The sequence below is a fragment of the Sciurus carolinensis genome, chromosome 3 (genome assembly GCF_902686445.1).
Source record: "Sciurus carolinensis chromosome 3, mSciCar1.2, whole genome shotgun sequence".
Lineage (NCBI taxonomy): Eukaryota > Metazoa > Chordata > Mammalia > Rodentia > Sciuridae > Sciurus > Sciurus carolinensis.
Window position 1 is genome coordinate 55,336,463 of NC_062215.1, and position 20,754 is coordinate 55,357,216.

At 43.9% G+C, this 20,754-nt stretch overlaps 1 protein-coding gene and 1 non-coding gene across 4 annotated transcripts in view; both read right to left on the reverse strand.

The window, feature by feature from the left end:
- The window catches only part of Nlrp1 (NLR family pyrin domain containing 1), a 50,124-nt gene that overhangs the window by 11,095 nt on the left and 18,275 nt on the right, over positions 1-20,754 (reverse strand). For 2 of the 3 annotated variants that reach the window (XM_047544900.1, XM_047544902.1), the window contains exons 7-12: positions 16,526-16,696; positions 11,863-12,033; positions 9,840-9,929; positions 6,941-7,032; positions 6,243-6,405; positions 4,345-4,568 (exon numbers count right to left, since the gene is read on the reverse strand). In XM_047544900.1, the coding sequence (XP_047400856.1) occupies positions 4,345-4,568; positions 6,243-6,405; positions 6,941-7,032; positions 9,840-9,929; positions 11,863-12,033; positions 16,526-16,696 (911 nt within the window). The remainder of the gene's footprint in view (positions 1-4,344; positions 4,569-6,242; positions 6,406-6,940; positions 7,033-9,839; positions 9,930-11,862; positions 12,034-16,525; positions 16,697-20,754) is intronic. The other variant, XM_047544901.1, reaches the window with a different exon arrangement.
- Trnaa-agc (transfer RNA alanine (anticodon AGC)) lies at positions 3,767-3,839 on the reverse strand. The gene has a single exon. It is a non-coding gene; the product is annotated as a tRNA-Ala (tRNA).

Sequence of the window (20,754 nt, forward strand, 5' to 3'; positions counted from 1 at the left end):
GATTCTGTAACTCTGAGGACCTGATGAGCGATGCTGGCAGGTTTGACTAGGTAGGTAGAAAACAAGGAGGAGGATGGGGTAGTGAGAAAATGGAGTGACCAAGGGCAGCCTACATTGTTCATCTGTTTAGCTACCATTCAAACTGTTATTTTGGGAAGAACCCCTTCCTCCACCATTGTGTGGGTATTGGCAGGAAGCAGCTACTCCCTGGCAGCTATGACACAGGTGTGTGACCAACACTTAAGTGGGTGCTCCTAATCAGGACTCGAGTCTAGAGGGGTGAAGTTCAGATGAAGAGATGGCTGGAAATAATTTTGGCAGTTGCAGTAGGGTCAAGAGTCCAGCGGTTCCCATGGCAGAAGGATCCCACAGGGACTATGATTGCAGTAGAGATGGTTTTGTATTTTCTTGGTGTGACCTTGGCTGTGTCCTTGGTTTCTCAGCATGGTTGGTTCACTGCTCTCCCTCCCTCCCCTTAGACTTGTTGTATAACCTTTTGTTAAGAATATGGCTATTCAAGAATATTCTAATGCATTTCTTTACTTCCTAAACAAACCAGAATTTCTTTCTTTGATTGTAATCTCTGACCAGTGTACCAGGTTGGCATGTCGAAGCCATAAGAGAGAGTTCCAAGAGATGAAGGCTGGGAATGGAAGCAACACTGGCTTAGAGATCAGGAGTTCTGGCTCCATCGCTATTTTGTCAGGCAACCACTGAAATGCAGGTGGTATCTGGGTAGCAAGACATCCATCCAGCTGGACAAGGTCCTTAGTTAGTGTGGGCATCAATCAGAACATTACTGAGTGATATTAATTCTAGAAGGGACCCATGAGGACCATCACTTAAGACCATGCACTTATTAATTGCATTTTTGGATGAAAAATATTACAGTGGTGTACTTCTGAAAAGAAAATCAAGAATTCACATATGAATTTCACCAACCAAGCAATACAGCTATTATGATCATTGTTGCCTTTTCCGTTACAGTCATTCTCTGCAACACTTTTCCCATATATCCATCCTAGTCCAGGTAGCTTTTTCTCCTGCTTTTCCCACAAGGGTTTAAATTGTTGCAAGCACCTGTCAGATCTTTCTCATAATCACAGCATGTGATCCCTACTAGTGGAGGCCTCTCTCTTGTAATTCACCATCTGCCTCTGGTTGTAGAGTTGAGTTTGCTTCCAAGTTTTCACCTTGATAAATAGTACTGCAATGCACATATTTCTGCAGAGAGCTTTTCTATTTCCTTTGGGTTATTGACTTGGAATCAATAAGCACCAAGGGATGAGAAGAGGATATGAAAGCATATGGCCTTCCCCAGCCTCCCAAATTACTATTCCAAGAGGTGGTGCTGTTTGCTTGGCACTGTCATCAGTGATACTAGGTGAATGGTCTCACCTGGACCTCCACAGAACCAGAATGTCTGAAATCCTGGGAGGGAAGCCAAACAGCCAGTCACAGCCCTGGTAACATATTCTGGCACTCTGACCATAGTCTGTAGCACTTACAGATGCTCTGTGCCATGCTGATTTTGGTTGAATTCTGGAAGGTGCTCTGCCTCTCCAACTTACCTTCTTGCTAGGATGTCCTGAGGAGTTTTCTGGGATGTAGAACTTCCAATGCTAAGACCAGGAAAGTTCTGGGTCATCTAAGAACATATATTGTCCCTTTTACAGACTGTAGCAAAATCACCTTCTCATATCTTCTTGATCAACAGTGTATTTGGAGGGAGAAGAGTAGCAGCAGAGAAGATTATGGTTTGAAGGGGAAGAAGCTTGAGGGATGACTGGGGCAAGTGTCATTGGCAGGAAGACCAGGGCCTTCAGTCTGAAGTTGCCTTTGGCTGGTCTCATTAGACATATTCAGAATAAGCCATCAGAGATAGGAGTGTTTCTATGGCAGGGTCTTGGGCCTGGGCCTAATATTTACTTATGGATGCTCCATGGATGTAGTTGGTAAGTGGGACAAATAAGCACTGCAGTGCTGGAGCTCATGGTTCAACAAGGAAGACAGACAGTGAATAGATCACCGTTGAAATGATCACAAGTACTCTGTCATGTGAAGCCCCTTAGCAGCCTCCTTTTTCCCCACCTTCATGCCCAGCGATTGCCTTGGTCACTGCTGCTCCCATCCTCTAGGTGGATCTTACTTCTTTGAACCCTGCCCTTGGGCCTGTGACCTGAGGCCACCCTGGCCCTGTCTTTCTGCTGAGAGTTGTCAGCACCTTCCAGGCTCAGGTGAACTGTTGACTCATGCTCAAGGAGGGACAATGGGATTCACATGTAAAGACTGTCCAGTAGAGCAGTTAAATAAAGACTGCCTGAACTCCACCCCCAGCAATGCAGCTCAGAGCAAACTATATAACTTCCCCATATATCATCTGAAAAGTGCAACCAAGAGTGTCTTCCTCCTATTGTGGTTATGAAGATTGAATGAGTTTGTGTCTTAGGGTAGCAGGGGCTTCCTTTATGATCATGGATGAAATGCAGCTTGACCACCTCTATCATCACTTAACTCTTGTGGTTCCTTCCTCAAACAACTTGGCTCAGTTCTCCTGGGAACCCTTGGGGTCTGGGACTGAAAAAGTAGTAAGATCTTTTGAAGATGCATTTTGCTGAACCTGAGTAGATGTGGGGCTCTCTACTGCTGTACAGTCAGAAGGTATTGGTTCCAGAGAGCCAATGTGGGTCCCAGCAATCTAGTCTGGATGAGCTTCTTGGATGGGTGGATAAAAGGAGTGAGTATAACACAAATGAGGGAATTCACCTTGCCATAGGGAAGGTAATGAGGAGAACAGGGGTCTGTGTGCCTGTTTATTTAATTTATTTATTTATTGGTATAGGGGATGGAACCCAGGGGTACTTTACCACTGAGCTATATCCTCAGCCTTTTTATTTTGAGACAGGGTCTCACTTAGTTCCTGAGGCCAACCTCAAACTTATGATCTTCCTGCCTCCTGTGACTATGTAGTCACATAATGGGTCTAGTATTGATTTCGCTATTCCTTTTTCCTCTCTTTCTTGCTTTGGATTTTTGGGATTTCTCATTCTGAGAAGTCTCATATCTCTCAGAAAGTCTACAAAAATGTTGGTAATTTCCTTTTTTAATATTGCATCTTTTCCATTCTCTTTATCATATTGCTCTGGAATTCCAAATAGATGTATATGAGACCTTCTTATGGTATCCTCCATGTTAATCTTTTAAAAAATTTTTTCTTTCACATTTTCTGTCAATCTAATTTGTTAAAATTTATCATTTTTAATGACTTCTTGCTCACATTTTATTTTATTTCTTGGTACCAGGGATTGAATCCAGGGTACTGAGCCACATTGCTAGTATTTTTATTTTTTATTTTAAGACAGGGCCTCACTATGTTGCTGAGGCTGGCTTGGAACTTGTGATCCTCCTGCCTCAGGCTCCCGAGCTGCTGGGATTACAGATGGACACCACTTGCCCAGCTTCATATCGTAAAGACTACTTATCTCTTTCAGCATGTTAAACACACATATTTTATTTTCTGTTTCTGATAATTCCAGTAACTGAAGCATTTAAAGGGCTGACTCTGGAACTTGAGGGTCCCTCTGGCTCTCACTTGTGGTGGTTAATGTTGGTGAGATTTTTGACCATGAGGATATAGTTCTTGGAACTTTATCTGTGGGAAGTTTTTGGAGGTGACTGAGGATGGAAGACTTTATGACTACTGTCTTATATTAGGAAGTCCATGACTTCAGCTTTCCAAAGAATTTCTTTTGTTTGTTTGTTATTTTGGTGATGCTGGGGATTGAACCCAGGGCCTCATGCATGCTAGGTAAGCACTCTACCAACTGAGCTATATCCCCAGCCCTCTCCAATGGTATTGGGCAACTCTGTCTTCTCCTGCCTATAGGGTTTGTAATGGTTTACCATTGTTGATAGGCCCTGGCTACTAAATATTCCTTGTTAGTTCACTAACCTTACTTTGACATCATCCTGTCTTTAAAAATCTCTTTAAAAATCTTAGCTGAGCATATCACCTGTTTCCTGCTGGGACCCTGAATGATGCAATCTATGTAAAGAACATTTAACATTAATATGCTAGTTAATCTTATAATTGAGGATTGATCATTTTCTATTTAGGGAAACTTTCAGGTAAACTTAGGTAAAAATAATTATAAGGCTGAGAGACATTTGTTTCGAAAAAAGATGTGTCCAGTCAAGAATGGAATGAGGGAGAACCTCAGTCTCTACCTCTGTAACCTTACCCTCTGCCTTAGTAAGGAAGCCATGAGCTCCCTTCCTATCATTGATTATTCTATATTCTCAGGCCCATTATTACCACCCTCCTCCCTATCCTGCCCTCATTACCTTGGAGGGCCACAAAGTGAGGTAGGTACACAGCGGCCACAGCTCCCCGCTCAGCTTTGATGTCAAACAGAGGCCCTGCCACCATCCAGCTGTGCAGTGGGACAGTGTTGCCTAGGAACTGGTCCCAGGCACAGAAGTCAATCTCGATGGTCACTGCCCTTCTCACCACAAAGCTGAGACCCGTGTTGGGCCAGTAGTAGGGACCAGCCACAGGGAAGTGAACTCTAGGAAGAAGAGGGAGATGATACTAAATTATACAAACTCCCTGAACACCTGCTGGATGTAGACCTGGTGCAGGGGCTTGTGGATACAGCAGAGGAGCTACAACCTCAGACTTTAGAGTCACAAGGTTTGGTTTGAATCCTGGCTCCTCTGCTCTCTGACTGTGTATCTCTGAGCAAGTTGTTTAGCCTTCCTAACCTCAGTTTCCTCATCTGTAATTAGGAATAATAGCAAAACCCATCTCTTAGGGCTGTGAGTGATGAGTAAACTAATGCAAGTCAGCAATTCATACAGACCTGGGAGCCCTTAGCTATTGCTTTTTTTTAAATTATTTTTTTATTTTTAAAGACTGAATTTTGATTCTTTGTACACAAATGGGGTACATCTTTTCATTTCTGTGGTTGTACATGATGTAGATTCATACCATTCGTGTAATCATGCATGTACATAGGGTAATGATGTCTGTCTCATTCAACCATTTTTCATACCCCCTCCCTCTCATTTCCCTCTGCATAATCTAAAATTCCTCCATTCTTCTCTCACCTCCACCCCCTCACCCCCATTATATATCATCATCCATTTATCAGGGAAAACATTTGGTCTTTGATCTTTTGGGATTGGCTTATTTCACTTAGCATGATATTTTCCAATTCCATCCATTTATCTGCAAATGCCATAATATTATTCTTCTTTATGGCTGAATAATATAGCTATTTCTATTACCATGATGACCATGATGAAATGGGCAAGTGTTCTTGCCAATTATTATTATTACTAAATGACCTACTTACCAGTAGTGAATAGCAATCTACATGCTGATATTAATGATAACTCTTGGAGCTAAAAACAATACTTTTTAGAGATTTTAAGTGACTTTTCACTTGGTTCTCCACGTGGCACATGGTCTGGTAGACAGATGCCACTTTCTGTAAATGCGAATTGGGAGTGATACTATCTCCCGTCTGAGAAAATGACTTGACAGTGTTTGGTGAGCGGTGACATATTTGTTATGTAAGAGATCATGATTTTGATTATAGACATTTATGACTCATGAGATACAGATGCTTGGAGAGTAGGCTTACCATATTCATCTTAGGGTTCCCCCTACCAGTAGGGTAATTATCACATAGTAGCTATTAATACAATGGAAGCATATAGATTAAAAGAGATTTAAGAGATATAATCAAATGTAATGAGCAGATCTTGTTTGTTCACCAGGAAGCATGCATTTTAGATAACTGAGCAAATTTGAATACAGACTGGGTGTTAGATGATACAAAAACTCATGTCAGCTTTGTTAGGTGTTACAATGGCATGGTGGTTATAGAAGAAAAAGTATTTTTGTTTTTCTGGGTATGCCAAATGAAATATTTAAGGATAATAACCCAATGTCTTGGATTTAAAATATTGTAACAATAATGAAAAAGAATGAAAGAGAATAATTGAATTTGGCAAAATGGTGACTGAAATTGGGTAATGGGATATGAATGTTCTTTGCACTGTTTTTTGTGTACAGTTGAAACTTTTCACAATAAAACATTTTTTTTTACATAATAAAAACTACACACCTAGTATCTAAGTCCAGTCCCTGCCTGCTGATTTGGTAAGGGGAGAGTACCTAGTGGGGAGTGGGGCACAGGAGACCAACCTGGGACAGGCAGAGACCCCTCACTCACCGGTACAGGCTCCTCTCTTTGTCCACCATCTCAGGAGCCACAGGCCCTGTGGGGCCCCAGAAGTTTTCTTCAGTTCCCACAGACTCTGTGTGCAAGTCCTCCAAAGAGGCACAAGAAGACAGATGGAAGGATTCCGCTTGTGCTACTTGTGGGGAGCCTCCCTCTGGAATAGGCAGGACAGTGGTCAGTGTTCTCCTAAGTGTTCTCCCTAGCCCCCTACAGCAGGCCTTCTTTAGGCTGGCCTGCCTGGACTTTGGCAGGGAGTGTGTCTGTAGTTCCCATTCCTGCTCTTGGGGCTGCCCACTATCTGAGCCTAATCCCTCCACTGACCTTTGACCCAGCCTCTGTCCACCTCCCCTTCCACACTGGTTCAGAGTATCACTCTTTTCAGAATGCCCTAAGTGGACGGCTCAAAAGATGGATGAGCAGGGATGGAAAGGTGACTCCTTGAACTCAGGAGCCCAGAATTGTAGTCTGATGCATGCCATAGACATTGGAGACAGGCAGCAGCAGCCAAGGCTGGGAGAGAGGGAAGCAGAAATTCCTCCAGGTTCTTGCAACCAGAATATCTTGCACAAGGCAGGACCCTTCTAGATGGGAAACCCCATCCTATTCCAGAGGTAGGGAGGTGGAGATCATCCCATGTCTCAGAGCTACCCATTTCATCATGAGGCTCCCAGTCCAGTCCCTTCAAATACCTGATTGTGATCTCTGCCGCTTGAGTGAGGACATGCTCTTACCCATCTCTCCTCCATCCAGGTTCCCAGTAGGGATCATCACACTTGGCTTCCTGCCAGAGAAGTTCATTTTCCCTTAGATCTTGGGGGAAGCTAGGGATGTCTACATGACATCCCCACGTGGGAAATTCAACTTATCTAAGTTCAAACCCAGTCCCATGCTTCTGTGGTCTCTGTCTCTGTGAATGGTCTCCATCCACCCATGCACCCATGCCAGAATTGGGGCAACATCCTGATTCCTTCCTCCCTGCTGTGGTTTGATGTGTTGATGTGTCCCCAAAAGATCATGCATGAGGAAGTTAATCCCCTGTGCAATGGTGTTGGGAGGTGGGAGCTTTTTAAATGTGATGAGGTCACGATGGCAGTGCTCTCATCTGTAGGTTGATGTCATCATCACAGGGGTGGATTTGTTGAGTTGAGGGTGGATTTGTTATAAAAGCAAGTTCAGCCCCTTTTTACTCTCTCACATGTACTCTCTGGCTCTTCTGCTTTCTTCCATGGATAATGCAGAGAGAAGGGCCTTTCCAGATGCAAGTTTCTCCACCTTGGACTTCCCAGCCTTTAGAACTGTAAGAAACAATCTCTGCTCTTTATAAAGTACCCAGTTTCATATATCCTGTTATGGCAGCACAAAAGAAACTAAGACATTTGCCCACCCTGATAGCTGATCACCTTGATAATACCTCCCAATAGCTCTCCTTTCTATTCTCTATTCTCTGCCTCCAGAGCCTCTATCCTAGTTCCAGGGCCTTGCATCTGTGGCCTGAACCACTATAGTATCCCTGCTTCTGCTCTGGGTCTCTCTCTAGCACATTTTCTACACAGTAGCTGATCTTAAAGTATGAATCCAATATATCACTACTGCTAAAGTCCTGTTATGTCTCTTAATTGCTTCTGAGGGAAATAAGAAGTTCTTAAAATGGTTCAATGGGCCTTGCTATGGCCTGTGTCCCTCTCCAACCCCACCTGTGCCATTTTCTCCCTACTCACTGATCTCTAGATCAGTGACTCTCAAACTGTGTGTGGGTGCTTAAAAATTGCATGGAGGGTTTGTTAAAACAGATTCCATTGAAGGAAAATGTCCCCACCCCAGAGATTCCAGTTTAGTAGGTCTGGAGTAGGGCCTAAGAATTTGCATTTCCGAGAAGCTCCCTGGTGATGGCGAGACTGATGCTGCTGGTCCATGGACAACACTTTGAGTAGCACTGCTCCACGCTCTGGTCTCCTGCTGTTCCTCAAAGGAGCTGAGCTGTCTCCTGCCTCAGAGTCTCTGCCTGGAATCCTCCCCTTCTCAGTTCAGCTGACCTGTCCCATCTTTCAGAGCTCAACTCAGCTCCTTGGACAAGGTCAAACAGGCCCATTAGTGCACTCACACCCACCCCAGGAGCAATTAAACAGACTTGTGGCAGAACTTGTGCCTGTCTCTCTGCTGGACTTGAGATAGAAAAAATAAAAGAAAGGAGTCAAAAGGAAGGAAAATGAGACTATAACATTAATCTGAAAGCCTCGTGCTAAAGTTCCTCACACTTCATGTCCCCAGCCACAATCCCTCCCAGGCCTGTCACTCCCCAAGCCCATTTTTTTTTTTTTTTCTAAGGCCTGTCACTCCCAAATTTCTAGGACATCTCCAAATATTTATTCACAATCTTAGTGTTACTGGAAATTCACTCATGAAAATGTGCCACGTACTTTTAGGACAGATGGAGCAAAGGGAGATATAATATTTTAAGCAATCTATAACATAGGGAATATTCCAAACATTATCTATTGATCAGATAATGCAGACAATGTCGAAGATCCTGAGAACAGCCAGACCACCATAAACCATCTTGCAATCATCAGAGGAATATCATCCACCCATACCTTTCCATGCTTACCGCTTACAAAATTTGTTTTTTCTCACAAAGTTTCTTTTAAAAGGAGAACACAAGCCCCCCCAAAGTGCTGTCTCATTTAAGATAGCCCACATTCTGTCTTGAATATATTCTCTTTGCTTTCCTGAATAAATGTCTTCTTGTACCTCTCTGACACATTGAAATTCTTTTCTCTGATGTATGTCAAGCACTTCATTATTCTGAGTTGAGATCCCCCATCTAGGACCTCCCTGCACCCCTTCCAGTGACAGACCGAGCTCCTGGAGATTGAACTGTGTCTTGTTCACTGCTGTGTCCTCAGTTCCCCAAATAGTACCTCATACACAGAGAATGTTTGTTTAATGAATGGATGACTCTGTGCCTTAAACCTAGGTGCCCTTTCCTTTCCATTTATGGTGAGGTACACAGCAGCCAAGAACTTGAGGACAGAAAGACTTCACTGTCAGGTGCTGAAATGTGCCAAACTAGGAGAACATGGGGGCCACAGTGCATTCCCTGGGGTGGAGGACGAACTCTCTTGCTCTGAGGTGCTCACCCAAGTCCAGGGGATGCATACAAGTGTGGGTGGAGGTGGTAATAGGGGAGATGAGATGGTGGTCTTTCCCTGAAAGGTCTCTGTGCCTTTGTCTTTGTCTCCCCCTTGTGGTCATCATTCCATCTATGGAACTGGCAGTCACTCCTTACCATGCTCTGCTGGGCTCAGGATTCACTCACTCACTCGCTCACTCACTCACTCACTCACTCACTTTTTTGTCTCCTTATTTGTCAAGTGGAAGAGCTTAAGCAAGCAGGTGATATGATTCTATTTTCACTAAACAACCACAAAACCGACCTCACTCTGGCTTCTGTGGTTTTCTTGGTTTCTTCCAGGCTCTGTTTGTCCCTCCCACCACCCCAAGACTCTTTGTCCACCTTTAGCTCTGGACCAGCTGCAAGGGCTCAGCCCTCGGCCTGGGTCAGCCGGAGAGGTTCGGGTTCACCCTTACCATCTGCTGGAGATGAGCAACCTGGGTGTCTCTTCTTCCAGGGCCCTCAGCTCTTCCCTCACTTGGTCACTCAAAAGGGTATAGTCCAACCTGCAAGCACAGGGGAGGTCTGGTTATCCTGGGATTCTTCACATGATCCCAAGACCCTCAAGGACCCAGATCCTGGGTTCCACTACCTGCTAAAGGAACTGTCACAGGTTCCCTGGGAATCAGACTCTGAGATGGAGATAGAGCGAGGAAGTTTATTAGGGCATGTTCTTGGGTCAACTCCAGGACAAGGGGAGAGAGAGCAGAGGTGGAAACTGCTGTGATGTCGTCTCATTGGTGGCCTTGGCTAGCTCATGGGGACTTCTGAAGCTGGAATGAAATGACCCTTTGGAACTAGGATGAGGGACTGGGACCTTACACCCCAACACGGGCAGGTCATTGGATGCAGGCTGTTTGAGGGAGGGGCCATGACCTTGGGTGAAGTGGTTGTCATTGGCAGAGGACATCCCTGTGGCCAGCTACCATCGGCATCTCCAGTGGTGGGGGGATGCATCTTCATTCCTGAAGGGGCTCTGGGCAACACTTCACAGTGTCCACCATAGAATGGCTATTCAGAGTGATTACCTAGGTCCTAAGTGAAGGATATGGAAATGATAAAACTCCCCAAGATAGTCAGTGACCCCGGAGGAGGGAGGGAGAGAGAAGTCAAAACTTTGATCCTTCCAATCGATCATCTCCCAGTGACCAAACAAACCCTGGAAAGGAGATAACCAGCAATCTGAAGATAGTAGTCCCTGGGGAGAGGGATCCTTTCCCAAATAAATTCTCTCTCAGTGGCAGTGAAACCACACATCAGTCTTGTCCCCATGTCAATACAATGACCCCAGAAAGTCAGACAAGCACTGGATTCTGCTCTGAACCCTCCATCCCTGCCCTATAAGAACTATGCCCAGTGAAAACACATTCCAGATGTTTGCAACATTTTCCTCACATCCTGTTAAAGTCTTTAAGGACTAAGACACCTCCTAATGTAACCCACATAAACCCATATCTCTCCTGTAATTGGGACCATTTTCTACCCAGAAAGTGAGCCCATCTGATGCCTGACTCTGCTGCTGAATAAAAGGCATAGCTGATCCATGAAGTCTGCTCTTATCCCAGTTATTTGTGCTTTCATTATGGTGCCAAAACTGTTTTGGTTATTGTTGCCTACACTTGGTCCTGGGATTTCCTTCCCAGAGGCTGGAAGGAGAGAATCCTAGGATTTCTGTTGTGTTTAAGGTAGTTACTGCCTTCTCTGGGCCTCTGTGTCCTCAATCTATAACCTGGAATTGGTTGCTCCTGCTCTGCCCACTGTGAGGCAGGGTGAAAGAGCCTACATCTGCAAAAGGCCATACATTGTCACCATTATTGCTGTCAGAGCTGTTCTTTGGGGGAGGAAGATGGAGTCCTTGAAGTTGAAGCTGGTCCCTGTTCACCAAGCCCAGGCTCCAGGAGCGGGGAGGCAGAAGCCATCTCAGGATTTCAGGAAGCAAGTTCTCCTTTGAGAAGGCCAAGGTTTGACAAGTAACCATTGATCCTGTATGCTTCGGGAGGGAAGGGTCCATTTCTGTTTGCTCACTATTGTATCCCTAGGGCCTAGGCAGTGCCTGACACATGGGAAACTAGCCAGGAATCAGCGAATGAGTAAATAATGGATGAAGCACTACCTGGAGTGAGGTGAATATGGGAGAGACCCTTAGAACATGCAGTCTCACCAATAATTATCAGGTGATCATGCTCATCTCTTCCTGGCACCATCTTTGTTTTTCTATGTAGTTTATTTCAGTATAATCTACAAGGTGGGCACAATATTCCCATTACATAGATGAAGAAACCATTTCAGATGAGATAGTGACTTGCCCAGGTCACATAATATGACTGGCACAGATGATAAGGAGTCCACACCACCTGGGCTATGCATTTATCCTTCTCCTTCTCCTGTCCTCTGGCACCCCACCTCCACCTCACCAGAAGGGACCCACAGGGCTCTTACCACAGGAGTGTGAGTTGGCAGGTGGGATGCTTGAGCCCCTTGTACAGCAGCCTCACACCATGGTCGCCCAGATCATTCTGCTGCAGGTCTAGCTCCGTCAGGCTGGGGCTGCAGCTGAGCACAAAGGCCAGGTCCTGGCAGCAGCTGGAAGTGAGACCACAGCTGACCAGCCTGCAGGAGAGATACACACAGGCCCACAGTCATTGTCTGGAGGAGTCATTCCTTTAGGTAACTGGGGTCTGGTTAATTACTGTGGCCCTTTGGTGTTCCTGGGTGACATTAAAGGAACATAAAGGTTGGGTATGGTGGCACACGCCTGTAATCCCAGAGCCTTGGGAGGCTGAGGCAGGAGGATCATGAGTTCGAAGTCAGCCTCATGGACTTAGTGAAGACTTAAGCAAATCAGTGAGATCCTGTGTCTAAATAAAAAAATACAAAAAAGGGTTGGGGATGTGGCTCAGTGGTTAAGTGAACCTGATTGAGTTCAAACTCTGGTACCAAAAAAAAAAAGGGAATGAAAAGACTTTCCTGGCTTGTGGTAACTTGGGAGGTTTTAATTATCCTCTCAGGAAAATTAATCACTAACTTATGGAATTTAATTTGCAACCCAGGAACCACTCAGGATGTAGGCAACCTCCCTTTCTCACTCCTGTGTGAGGCATACAAAATCTGCCCATGCACAATATCAATCTTGTATGAGCAATTTACTCAGTGTCCCATTGGTGTGTGTGGGTTTAGTTGTTAACCACATTGGCTCTGCCAAATACCCGAAGTCAGTGACACAGGATGCTCAGTCGAGGAGAAAAACTAGTGAGTTTCTAATATATGAACAGAATTCTACTGGAATTCTACTGGAATTCAGGGCCTATCCTGGATTCTCCAATACATATTGGGGTCTGGAGTATGTGCTGGCCCAGGCCAGGGCCATGTATCACAGGTAGCATGCTGCTCTGAGCAGTGCTAAGCTCTTTAGTCTGCCTTGTCTTATCTGTGTGGATAACTGTCTCCCAAAGTTGAGCTGCAGGTCAAATGGAATGAACATAGGGATCCATTGGTCAGCTGCTTCTGGACTTGGGGAAAGGCTCATGCTCCATGATGTCCAGAACAGCGTGATTCTTACTATTCATGGGCCAAGAATCATAGGGAGATGATGGGATTGCTCATCTGGAAGAAGCAAGGATGGTGGGGAAGGCTGGTTTTACTGTTTTTCCAAATAAAGTTCCCTTTTACCTTGCACTGTATTCTGAAGTGGGGTAGCTCAGACATGCCCTGAGAAGGGGCTGGTGCTGTGTGCTTGGGGATAACTTATTGTGGCCTATTTAATCTTGGTAAAAAATGCCCCCCCCTTGATAGATTCAAACTAAAAAGCTTTCTCTCAGCAAAGGAAACTATCAGCAATGTGAAGAGAGAGCCTACAGAGTGGGAGAAAATCTTTGCCAATCATACTTCAGATAGAGTGCTAATTTCCAGATTATATAAAGAACTCAAAAAACTCTACACCAAGAATACAAATAATCCAATCAACAAATGGGCTAAGGATATGAACAGACACTTCACAGAAGAAGATCTACAAGCAATCAACAAACATATGGAAAAATGTTCAACATCTCTAGTAATAAGAGAAATGCAAATCAAAACTACCCTAAGATTCCATCTCACCCCAATTAGAATGGCGATTATCAAGAACACAAGCAACAATAGGTGTTGGTGAGGATGTGGGGAAAAAGGTACACTTATACATTGCTGGTGGGCTTGAAAATTAGTGCAGCCACTCTGGAAAGCAATGTGGAGATTCCTCAGAAAGCTTGGAATGGAACCACCATTTGAACCAGCTACCCACTCCTTGGCCTATACCCAAAGGACTTAAAATCAGCACACTACAGAGATACAGCCACGACAATGTTCATAGCTGCTCAATTCACCATAGCCAGATTGTGGAACCAACCTAGATGCCCTTCAATTGATGAATGGACAAAGAAACTGTGGCATATATATATATATATACAGTAGAATATTACTCCGCCATGAAGAATGATAAAATTATGGCATTTACAGGCAAATGGATGAAATTGGAGAATATCATGCTAAGTAAGATAAGCCAATCTCAAAAAACTAAAGGACGAATGATCTCACTGATAAGCGGATGAGGACATATAATGGGGGGTGGGAGGGGTTAGCGTTAGGATTAGGTTTAGGTTTAGGGTTAGGGATAAGGAGAGTGGTAAGAATGGAGGAAGGAAGGACTGTATAGAGGGAAAAGAGGGGTAAGAGGGGTAAGAGGGGTGGGAGGGGTGGGAGGGGTGGGAGGGGTGGGGGGGAAGGGATAAAATAACAGAAAACAAATAAAAAAAAATGCCCCCCCTTTTTTGGCACCAGGGATTGAACCCAGGGGTGCTTAACTGCTGAGTCACATTCCCAGCTCTTTTTCATTTTTTATTTTTATTTTTTTTCAAAATATTTTTTTTTATTGTAAACAAATGGGATACATGTTGTTTCTCTGTACATGGAGTCAAGGCATACCATTTGTGAAATCATAAATTTACATAGGGTAATGTTGTTTGATTCATTCTGTTATTTTTTCCCTTCCCCCCACCTCTCCCACCCCTCTTTTCCCTCTATACAGTCCTTCCTTCCTCCATTCTTGCCCCCCTCCCTAATCCTAACCCTAACACTAATCCTAACACTAACCCCTCCCACCCCCCATTATGTGTCATCATCCGCTTATCAGCAAGATCATATGTCCTTTGGTTTTTTGAGATTGGCTTATCTCACTTAGCATGATATTCTCCAATTTCATCCATTTGCCTGCAAATGCCATAATTTTATCATTCTTTATGGTGGAGTAATATTCCATTGTGGGGAGATATATATATATACCACTTTTCTTTTTTATTTAGAGACAGGATCTCACTAAGTTGCTTAGGGCTTTGCTAAGTTGCTGAGGCTGGCTTTGAACTCGAGATCCTCTTGCCTCAGCCTCCTGAGTTGCTGGGATTACAGGTGTGCACCACCACATGCAGCTTCAACAATGTTCTCCTTAATTAGTACATCCTCTTTAGAAGGTAAAATTAGCAGTGCACATAGTCATTACCCAGAAATTCTCAGAATTTAATCTACAGATAATATACTGTGTCTCAGGCTACATAGACCTTCAAAAACTAATGGCAAATTCGTGTAGTGAAATTCCATGCTGCCATTAAAAAGAATGGACCAACTGTTATGTTTTGTTGTGGGACTGTCTCTAAGATCTATTTTAAATGATGAAGCAAGGTGCAGAACAGCATTTGTGACCTTTTATACAAGAAGAGGCTGTGCATGTGCAATATGTATATATAGACGTTCTCCTGGTGATGGCTGTCTGGAGATCTTCTGCTCTTGGCATCTCAGTCCAACTTCTGCCACCTTTAGCTTCCACAGCTGAATCCGCTCTGCTTGCAGCAGAAGACTCAGGATGTATCTGCTGACCAACCTGGTAGTGTGTCACTTAAAGGGCTTGGCTAAAAGGGGGCATTTGGCAAGTAGATTTTGATGTGGCTTCAAAACCCATTGCTACTGCTTCCTGCCTACACAGCTTTGTGAAAATAATTTAAACTTTGACTTCATTTTGTCATTTGTAGATGCAATAAGGACAAAATATTATGGATGTGACAGAGTTCCTAGCCTTCCAGGGATGGCTGATTCCTGGTGTTGGAAAGAGATCCTAGTGGCTTCCCTTTCCATCCTAGTATCCCATTCACCTCTTTGCTCAGGATCATTGAGTGGGGAAACAGGTAATGGCTCTGTGAAGGGGAAGATTTGACCTTGAAAAGAAGGGAAGGAAGTGCAAATAGGACTAGAGATGTGAACAAACAACTCTTGGGGCTCAGGCAGAAGCCAAAAGGAGACCTGATGGCAGCTGTGAGACCTGAGTGCATATGTGTGTGTAATTTTGTGCATCAGGGTGGGGATTCAGAGAGACTAGGAAGATGGGAGCAATCCACTTTTGTTTCCCTATGGTAGAGGGCATGGCTTTACCCCCCAGATGAAGACAGTAGTAAAAGACTGAGTCAGGTGGACACCAGTGAGTTCAGTTCTCTAGGACTGAACCCCATGCTAAGCAGGAGGACCTGTTATTAGGGAGACCATGGCAGGTGAGGACAGGAAAGCAATAGAAGCAAACACTGTCCTGAGCACTTCATCTCAGAACAATCCTATGAAGTCAGTGCTGTTATTATCCTCCTCTGTGGTAGATCGTGAAATGGCCACAAAAGTTCTGTCCTGGTTCCCACTTGCACCTGTGCCCTTTGGTGGTGTCCTCCCATCAAGAACTACAGTCTATTCTCTACCCCCAGAATCCTGGCTTCTAGATAACAGGGGATCTTTCACCAATAGGACAATAGCGAAGGCGACTAAAACGGGTGCTTGAGAAGGGCTTGTCCACTGGGACTTGGCCTCTCTTGCTGCTTGTGCAACCCTGAGGTTGCCCTCCTCAGTCCAGGTGTGGGTGAGCATCCCCTAGGGGAGTCTCCACAGTGAACTGAGTTTCTGCAGTCTCCTCCCCACACCACAAAGCAGACCCCCCTTTTCATTGCCTTTTTCCTTAATCTGCCTCATGGTCAGCTTCTCCCTCCACCTGTCCATGCCCACCCTCACCAGACAGTGTCCATCAAGGAGGAACAATTACCACAGTCGCTGTAGCTTGCAATGATTCTGACTCAGCTCCTGGAAAAGGTGCTGGGCTCCAGCGTCTGTTATCAAGTTGAAGTTCAGCTCCAGCTCAGTCAGGGTCTGGCTGGTGCTCAGCCCCAAGGCAAGGTCCTTGCAGCTCTCAGCAGTGAGGCCACAGCTGGCCAACCTGTGGGAGACACACACATCCATGACCTTGATTTTACCACCTGTGGTTCAATGTACACCCACAAGCAACCATGGAACACCTGCTGTGGGTCACACCTCTGGTCCAGGTGGAGGACCCCCTCTCCCAGGTCCCCAGAAATGCACATGCTATGGTGGGGATAGACTTAGAAACAAACAGCAGTAGGTCAGTTTTTGATCAAAACTCTACAATGCTTTCCCACATTACTCAGAGTAAAATTCAAAGTTCTTATCCTGGTCACCGGGATCCATCCTGATGACCTGGATCCTTGTCATCTCTATTCTCATCTCTTTTAGCTCCATTGTTACTACCTCCTCCCTATTTCTTTTTTTTTTTAATTCATTTTTATTGTAAACAAATGGGATACACTTGTTTCTCTGTTGTACATGAAGTAGAGGCATACCATTTGTGTAATCATACATTTACCTAGGGTAATAGTTTTTGATTCATTCTGTTATTTTTGCCTTCCCCCCCATCCCTCCCACCTCTCTCATTCCTCTATACAGTCCCTCCTTCCTCCATTCTTGCCCCCCTCCCACCCCCCATTATGTGTCATCATCCGCTTATCAGTGAGATCATTCGTCCTTTGGTTTTTTGAGATTGACTTATCTTACTTAGCATGATATTCTCCAATTTCATCCATTTGCCTGCAAATGCCATGATTTTATTATTTTTTATGGCTGAGTGATATTCCATTGTATATATACACCACAGTTTCTTTATTCATTCATCCATTGAAGGGCATCTAGGTTGGTTCCACAATCTGGCTATTGTGAATTGAGCCGCTATGAACATTGATGTGGCTGTATCTCTGTAGTATGCTGATTTTAAGTCCTTTGGGTATAGGCCAAGGAGTGGGGATAACTGGGTCAAATGGTGGTTCCATTCCAAGTTTTCTAAGGAATTTCCACACTGCTTTCCAGAGCGGCTGCACTAATTTGCAGCCTCACCTCCTCCCTATTTCTTAAACACACCAGGGCCTTTGCATTTGCTCCTTCTTCTGCGTGGAACAATCTGGAACAAATCAGTATCTTATGATTTGTTTCCTCATGAACTTCAGGTCTTTACTCGAAGGTAAGTCACTTGATGAAGTCTTGCTCACCACCCTGCCTATTCAAAATTGTACATCTGCCCCCAGACTCCCCACAACTTTGTTCTGCTTTACTTTTTCTATAGCCCAAATCATGCACAATGCATTTTACTTGCTATTTGGATTTTTGTGTTCCTTCCTCTTCAGAATATAAACTCCATGAGTCTTGCCCATTTTTGTTACTAGCCACACTCCCACCCCTTGGTTAGTGCACTTCATAAGTATGTAGATGAATGTATGGAATAGCGTCAAAAAGTGGGGAAGTCAAGGTCAGCTGAAGGAAGATGAATTAGTGATTAATTGTGAGAGAGGAAGGAGGGGAAGGTGTGCCTGCAATGAGTGACTCCCTAAGGTGAGGGTGGGGTGGTGGGGCACTCCTGGTTGGTAGGGTGGATGTGAAATCACAGTACATTTTTAGTTTAATTCTGTTGGCATAAAGATTAAGTTTGAGGATATCAAGATAGCAGTAGGTCTCAGATGATGTTATACGATACTTGGACTTTATTCAGTGGGCAGTGAAAGTGGGCCTGTGAAAGTTCTTGAGGACAGTTGTGATCTTTGTATTATTTTGAAAAGATCCCTGACAGCAAGTGGAGGATGCTGGGTGGGGCAATGCAAGAAGCAGGGGGTCTGGGGGGAGAATGAACACCTGGGTCATTGTCGTGGTTGTGGAGAGATGTTTCTGGGAGACCACATGGTGCTCAGTGACTCTTCAGATTTGGGTACCAGGGAAACTTCTAGATTGGATATGGAGTTGAAGCTACTGCCACTTATTGAGAAAGCAGATGAGAGAGGACACAGGATGAGCTTCTCAGGCCCACACTAAGTGTACTTGTCACATAGTGCCAAGTGCTCAGGAGGGCCAATGATTGGGCATACTACAGAGATACAGCCACACAATGATTCTTTGTGTCTGCCCTTTTGGATTTTAAATATGTCTATCTTTTTAAAAATTTTTTTATTATTATTTTTTATTGTAAACAAATGGGATACATGTTGTTTCTCTGTTTGTACATGGCGTAAAGGCATACCATTTGTGTAACCATAAATTTACATAGGGTAATGTTGTTTGATTCATTCTGTTATTTTTTCCCTTCCCCCCACCCCTCCCACCCTTCTTTTCCCTCTATGCAGTCCTTCCTTCCTCCATTCTTGCCCCCCTCCCTAACCCTAACTCTAACCCTAACACTAACCCCTCCCACCCCCCATTAAGTGTCTTCATCCACTTATTAGCGATATCATTTGTCCTTTGGTTTTTTGAGATTGGCTTATCTCACTTAGCATGATATTCTCCAATTTCATCCATTTGCCTGCAAATGCCATAATTTTATCATTCTTCATGGTGGAGTAATATTCCATTGTATATATATATACCACAGTTTCTTTATCCATTCATCAATTGAAGGACATCTAGGTTGGTTCCAGAATCTGGCTATGGTGAATTGAGCAGCTATGAACATTGATGTGGCTGTATCTCTGTAGTATGCTGATTTTAAGTCCTTTGGGTATAGGCCAAGGAGTGGGTAGCTGGGTCAAATGGTGGTTCCATTCCAAGCTTTCTGAGGAATCTCCACACTGCTTTCCAGAGTGGCTGCACTAATTTGAAGCCCCACCAGCAATGTATGAGTGTACCTTTCTCCCCACATCCTCGCCAACACCTGTTGTTGCTTGTATTCTTGATAATCGCCATTCTAATTGGGGTGAGATGGAATCTTAGGGTAGTTTTGATTTGCATTTCTCTTATTACTAGAGATGTTGAACATTTTTCCATATGTTTGTTGATTGCTTATAGATCTTCTTCTGTGTCTGTTCATTTCCTTAGCCCATTTGTTGATTGGGTTATTTGCATTCTTGGTGTAGAGTTTTTTGAGTTCTTTATAGATTCTGGAGATTAGTGCTCTATCTGAAGTATGATTGGCAAAGATTTTTCTCCCACTCTGTAGGCTCTTTCTTTGCATTGCTGATAGTTTCCTTTGCTGAGAGAAAGCTTTTTTTAGTTTGAATCTATCCCAGTTATTGATTCTTGCTTTTATTTCTTGTGCTATGGGAGTCCTGTTGAGGAAGTCTGGTCCTAAGCCGACATGTTGAAGATTTGGACCTACTTTTTCTTCTATAAGATGCAGGGTCTCTGGTCTGATTCCGAGGTTCTTAATCCATTTTGAGTTTAGTTTCGTGCACGGTGAGAGATATGGGTTTAGTTTCATTCTGTTGCATATGGATTTCCAATTCTCCCAGCACCATTTGTTGAAGAGGTTATCTTTTCTCCATTGCATATTTTTGGCCCCTTTGTCTAATATGAGAAAATTGTATTTATTTGGGTTTGTGTCCGTGTCCTCTATTCTGTACCGTTGATCTACCTTTCTATTTTGGTACCAATACCATGCCGTTTTTGTTACTATTGCTTTGTAGTAGAGTTGAAGATCTGGTATTGCGATACCCCCTGCTTCACTCTTTCTGCTAAGGATTGCTTTAGCTATTCTGGGTTTTTTATTCTTCCAGATGAATTTCATAATTGCTTGCTCTATTTCTGTAAGGTACGTCATTGGGATTTTAAATGGAATTGCGTTGAATCTGTATAGCACTTTTGATAGTATGGCCATTTTGACAATATTAATACTTCCTATCCAAGAACATGGGAGATCTTTCCATCTTCTAAGGTTTTCTTTAATTTCTTTCTTTAGTGTTCTGTAGTTCTCATTGTAGAGGTCTTTCACCTCTTTTGTGGATTGATTCCCAAGTATTTTATTTTTTTCGAGGCTATTGTGAATGGGGTAGTTTTCCTAATTATTCTTTCCAAAGATTCATCACTTATGTATAAAAATGCATTAGATTTATGTGCATTGATCTTATATCCCGCTACTTTACTGAATTCACTTATGAGTTCTAAAAGTTTTCTGGTGGAATTTCCTGGTTCCTCTAAGTATACAATCATATCATCAGCAAATAGGGA